This window comes from Mandrillus leucophaeus, unplaced genomic scaffold, assembly GCF_000951045.1.
Source record: "Mandrillus leucophaeus isolate KB7577 unplaced genomic scaffold, Mleu.le_1.0 Scaffold315, whole genome shotgun sequence".
Lineage (NCBI taxonomy): Eukaryota > Metazoa > Chordata > Mammalia > Primates > Cercopithecidae > Mandrillus > Mandrillus leucophaeus.
The window spans coordinates 1,549,405-1,553,722 of record NW_012103310.1 but is presented as its reverse complement, the minus strand read 5'-3'; the positions used below and the strand labels follow the sequence as shown (position 1 = coordinate 1,553,722).

General features: G+C 43.2%; 1 protein-coding gene across 1 annotated transcript in view; it reads right to left on the bottom strand.

The window, feature by feature from the left end:
- TTC3 (tetratricopeptide repeat domain 3) overlaps positions 1-4,318 on the bottom strand; it is a 158,420-nt gene that overhangs the window by 21,924 nt on the left and 132,178 nt on the right. Inside the window, 2 exon segments of the mRNA XM_011987753.1 lie at positions 117-469; positions 3,936-4,125. Coding sequence (XP_011843143.1) covers positions 117-469; positions 3,936-4,125 — 543 coding nt within the window.

Here is a 4,318-nt window from a genome sequence, read left to right as displayed (position 1 = left end):
CTGAGCAAAACAATTATGCAACCCTTTTCATGTTAACACCTAATTGATTTTATCTGATCAGGAAACCTCAGTTCAATAAAGTACTGAACACAGTCACAGACATTTTCTGTTCCTACCTGTTGTAACATGGGAATACCACTGACAGGTGCTCAATAATACTATTGAACGGCTTTTTTGGAGATTGACTTGAACGCGCAGCACGTCCTGGAAGAACAGGCTGCTTCCGATCAGCCACAGGGCTTCGTTCTGGCAGAGCTGCCCTTTTTGGCCCTGGCAGCTGAGCGGCTTCAGGCTGACCAGGGGGTGGCCCTGGCAACAGCGCAGAAGGAGCCTCCCCTGGGGAATCGCCGTCAGAGAACACACTGGGATCCCTGTGAAGTGCTGCGTGGTTTCCAGTCATGTCGCTTGCAGAAGTCACAAGCCCTTGGTCATCGTGGCCTGAAGACTCAGGGAGTAACTCGGGATGAACCTGTGAGGAACACACCACACCAGGATCACTTAGGGCTTCCCTTGAATTAAGAGGACGAAACGCCCAAGGGCAAAGGTCGATGAATAAATACAATAATGCAGCCCAGAGGCGCCGTGCACAGGAAACCTGATACCATGAATTAAATATTTTTGTTTTAAAAGAATTCTTGATAATAACTTGTTAGTTATTAGAACAAGAGTAGGAGGGTTCAGACTTCTAAATAATTATCTCTGTAAGTCACTGTTTTCTCTGTAGGATGAGACCATTTCGCCTGCCTACTGGCCCTCCTTCAGCCTCTACCTGGTTACACTTCTCCCCTTCCGAGCTAAACCCTGTAGCTGACAGATGCAACATCATGGCCACCACACTCCCCAGAGCTGTCTCCATCCCAGCGGGCTGCCTCCTCTTCCCTGCCCTCTCTCTTGGCAGCTCTCAGGCCTTCGTCCATGCCTGCAGTGCTGACGTTCCTCCCCATGCAGTTGCCTGAGGCCGAATCTTTTTAAAAGTGTGCAGTCTAGAATATTAAGTTTGCAGTCTGGAATATTTTCCTGAGATCCAAATCTGCAAATCCACTTGGGTGATTCCAAGACAACTCAAAGTCAATGTGTTGGAAACCAGCCTCAGGCAGCCTCCCCAGTCCTGCTCTTCCCCTAGTACTCCTGGATGGAAGCCCAAGACTCACCCTCGACTTCCACATGGACACATGGGGCCTAGTCTCCTGAGCAGCATGGCGCCTGTAAATGTACCCCTAATCACCTCTCACATCTGTTCTCTTCCCTCCGCCCCCACTGCCACGCCCCATCCAGGACAGGATGATGGCAATAAGCTGATAATTGAACAACTGGAAATCACTCAAGCCCCTCCCCAACACTCCCACATTAGTGGCAGGCTCATCTTCAAAAAGCACAGTAGCTCCCTGTAATCCTCAGGGATACATTCTGAGACCTCCAGTGAATGCTTGAGGTCGCAAAGAGTACTGAACCCTATGTATACTATGCACGCATTTCTTTTTCCTTCTTCACAGTTTCATGGGTAGATTTGTTCTGACCGTAGATCTTAGCAACCTTAGGATACAATCTTTTCTCTTTCTTTATTAGTTTGAGAACTTTCAGCTTTTCACTTAAAGGAAGCACTATATTGCTTCTCTATGGCATATCTGAATGACCAGCATCATTACTCCTATGCTTTGGGGCCATTATGAAGTAAAATAGGGGTGACTTGGACACAGGCACTGGGGTAACGCGAGAAGTTCATCTGGTCACCAAATCAGCTTCTAAGTCGCTCACGGGCAGGGAGTAGCAACAGCATGAAAACACTGGACAAAGGGAGGAGGCACGTCCCTGGTGTGACCATGTGAGAATCCAGATTTCATCATGCTACTCAAAACAGTGCGCAATTTAAAACTTACAAATTACTTATTTCTGGAATTTTCCATTGAGTATTTTCTAACTGCGGTTGACTGCAGATAACTGAAACCACGGAAAGCAAAGCCATGAAGAAGGAGGGACTCCTGTTCTGCTGCTGTTCCCTTATTTGAGACCTATGCTGTCTGGTCTAATGAAGCTAGAAGTGTCCAAACTGCTGTAACACAGCTTATAGAAGAAGGCTCCCCTGGCTCTGCCCCTGCGTCATACTGGGCTTCTATTACAGCATGAAAGGAGTGTATTCTCTCTCTCTCTAGGCTCCAGGTGCACTGCGTGTTCCATCTGGAACTCTGACCGTCCAAACACCCTCCTCCCACTCCTTTGTCTGGTAAGTTCCTATTGCAGATCTCTGTCTCTGAGAGATTTCCAACTGGGAATCTTCCGCTGAGGCCACACCTCTAGATTAGGTTAGTGGCCCCTAATTCACGCTGCTCCAGCATTCTGCCATGGGAAACCTCACTCTGCTGCAGGTAATGATGGGTTTAAAGTCTGTCTTTCCCCAAGTCCATGTGCACTTTGAGGGCACAGCCCACAATCTTTATCACCACTAATTACCCAATGAATGAATGAGGGAGAAATGAGATACACAAATAATTTTTAGGCACATTTATTACTAAAGCTCCTGGCACAATAAGAGTTCCCAGAATTTGGGATATGAAAATTCTTTTGAGTATTTATAAAATAACATAAGCTAGGATTACAAACTAATAGTAAAACATCCTATTGAGAGCCAACGTTTTCTCTATATATATCAGTTGTTATACAAACTTAGAAAAACGATAAATGATAAGTGCCCTTTAGTGTAATTCTAACTAAAATTGCACATTCAATGGAGAGAAAAAAACTGGATCTCAACAGAATATTTCACTCAGTTTAGGGTGGTCACACTTTTTCCACACTTAATTTTTTTTTTTTTTTTTCAGATGAATTCACAGTAAGTTTGGATGTTTACTGTGCAAAGTACTGGCGGGAAAGAGACATTCAAGGCCAGGCTGAGATCTAATGCACGTGAGAGAAGGGCCACAGTGGGAGGCCAAAAGAGGGCAGCCCCTGATGGGGTTTCAGGGGAAGGCAGGATGCAGAGCGGGGACGGTGTTCCAGGCTGGGAACAGCCCAGGCAAAGATCTGGCAATAGTGAGACTGCAAGTCAGTACTGGGAGAGAGTCTCCTCTGTCTTTAGGAACTAGAAGATTTCACTGTCCTGTCACAACATTCTGGAACTTGTATCTTTCAACTCTCACATACAGTCCTTTAATTTTGTTTTTCTTTTTTACCTAAGTTTTCTCACAAGATCTAACTTTAAATTCCTATGGTCTGATCTCCTCTGGGCCTAATTCATTTCAATTTAGTATTTACTAAGCATCTATCTGTGTCCAAATCTAAGAAATGTGGGTTTAGCCATATTGTAAAGTCCACAAAATGCAATTAATGCTTTTCTTTTCTGTGCTGTGCATATTAAAATAAAAAGACAAGATTATTCACTGTTATTCACAAGATTTGGCAAATACCTCAAACAAGCAGTAAAATATGATGTGCCAGACCAACAAAGCCCTGTATGTCTCAGGCATAGCAGCTTTTATTCTGTATTTGAGGAGGAAACCTCTTAATTTTTAGATTTTGGTCTTATGTCCCAAATATCTAGGAATAAGATATTCCTGAGGTGGTGATAGGGTCCTGCTTGAATCACAGGCACCTGCTACTCCTGGATTATTCATTCAAAGTCAAGAATACATATATAACACACACACACAGAAAAGATAGAAGACAGGCCAAGGTACAGAAGAGTGATAGAAATGCAGCAATGGTGTATTCACCTCAGTCTATTCCTCATACAGATGCAGAAAGACTGATCTATTTTATATAAGAATGTTATAAAGCTTAAAAGGTTCATCAGTAGCACCAATAATGAAACATTAAGGCAATTATTAACCAATCTCATCCTCACTCCCAGGGAACAACAACAAATAACTACTTTGGCTAGTTAACAAATGAATTATGGTTTTTTTTTTTTTTTTTTTTTTAAAAAGATGTGCTAGACTTACCGTGTTACAGGCAGGAAATGAAAGCTCGGAAATCTGCACTTTAGAAAGTTCACTGAGACGAGAACCATTTTTAATTGCCTTAATTTGTTCTTCAAACTGAGACTGTGAGTAGAAAGTAAAGTGTGGGAAAACCACAATTGTCAATTAATACTTTGTTTCTTCCTATACGTTATAAATGAAACATAACTGTCTTGTAAGGAAATTCAAAATAAGACCTCATTAATCCAAATGCTCCAAAGCCTTTTCAAACATAACTCCTCTAATCTTACCAATCAAGGCAGAGGTCAAGATGGTTAATTAAGACAATACAATTACTTTCGGCCGGGCATGGTGGCTCACGCCTGTAATCCCAGCACTTTGGGAGGCCGAGGCCGGCAGATCAC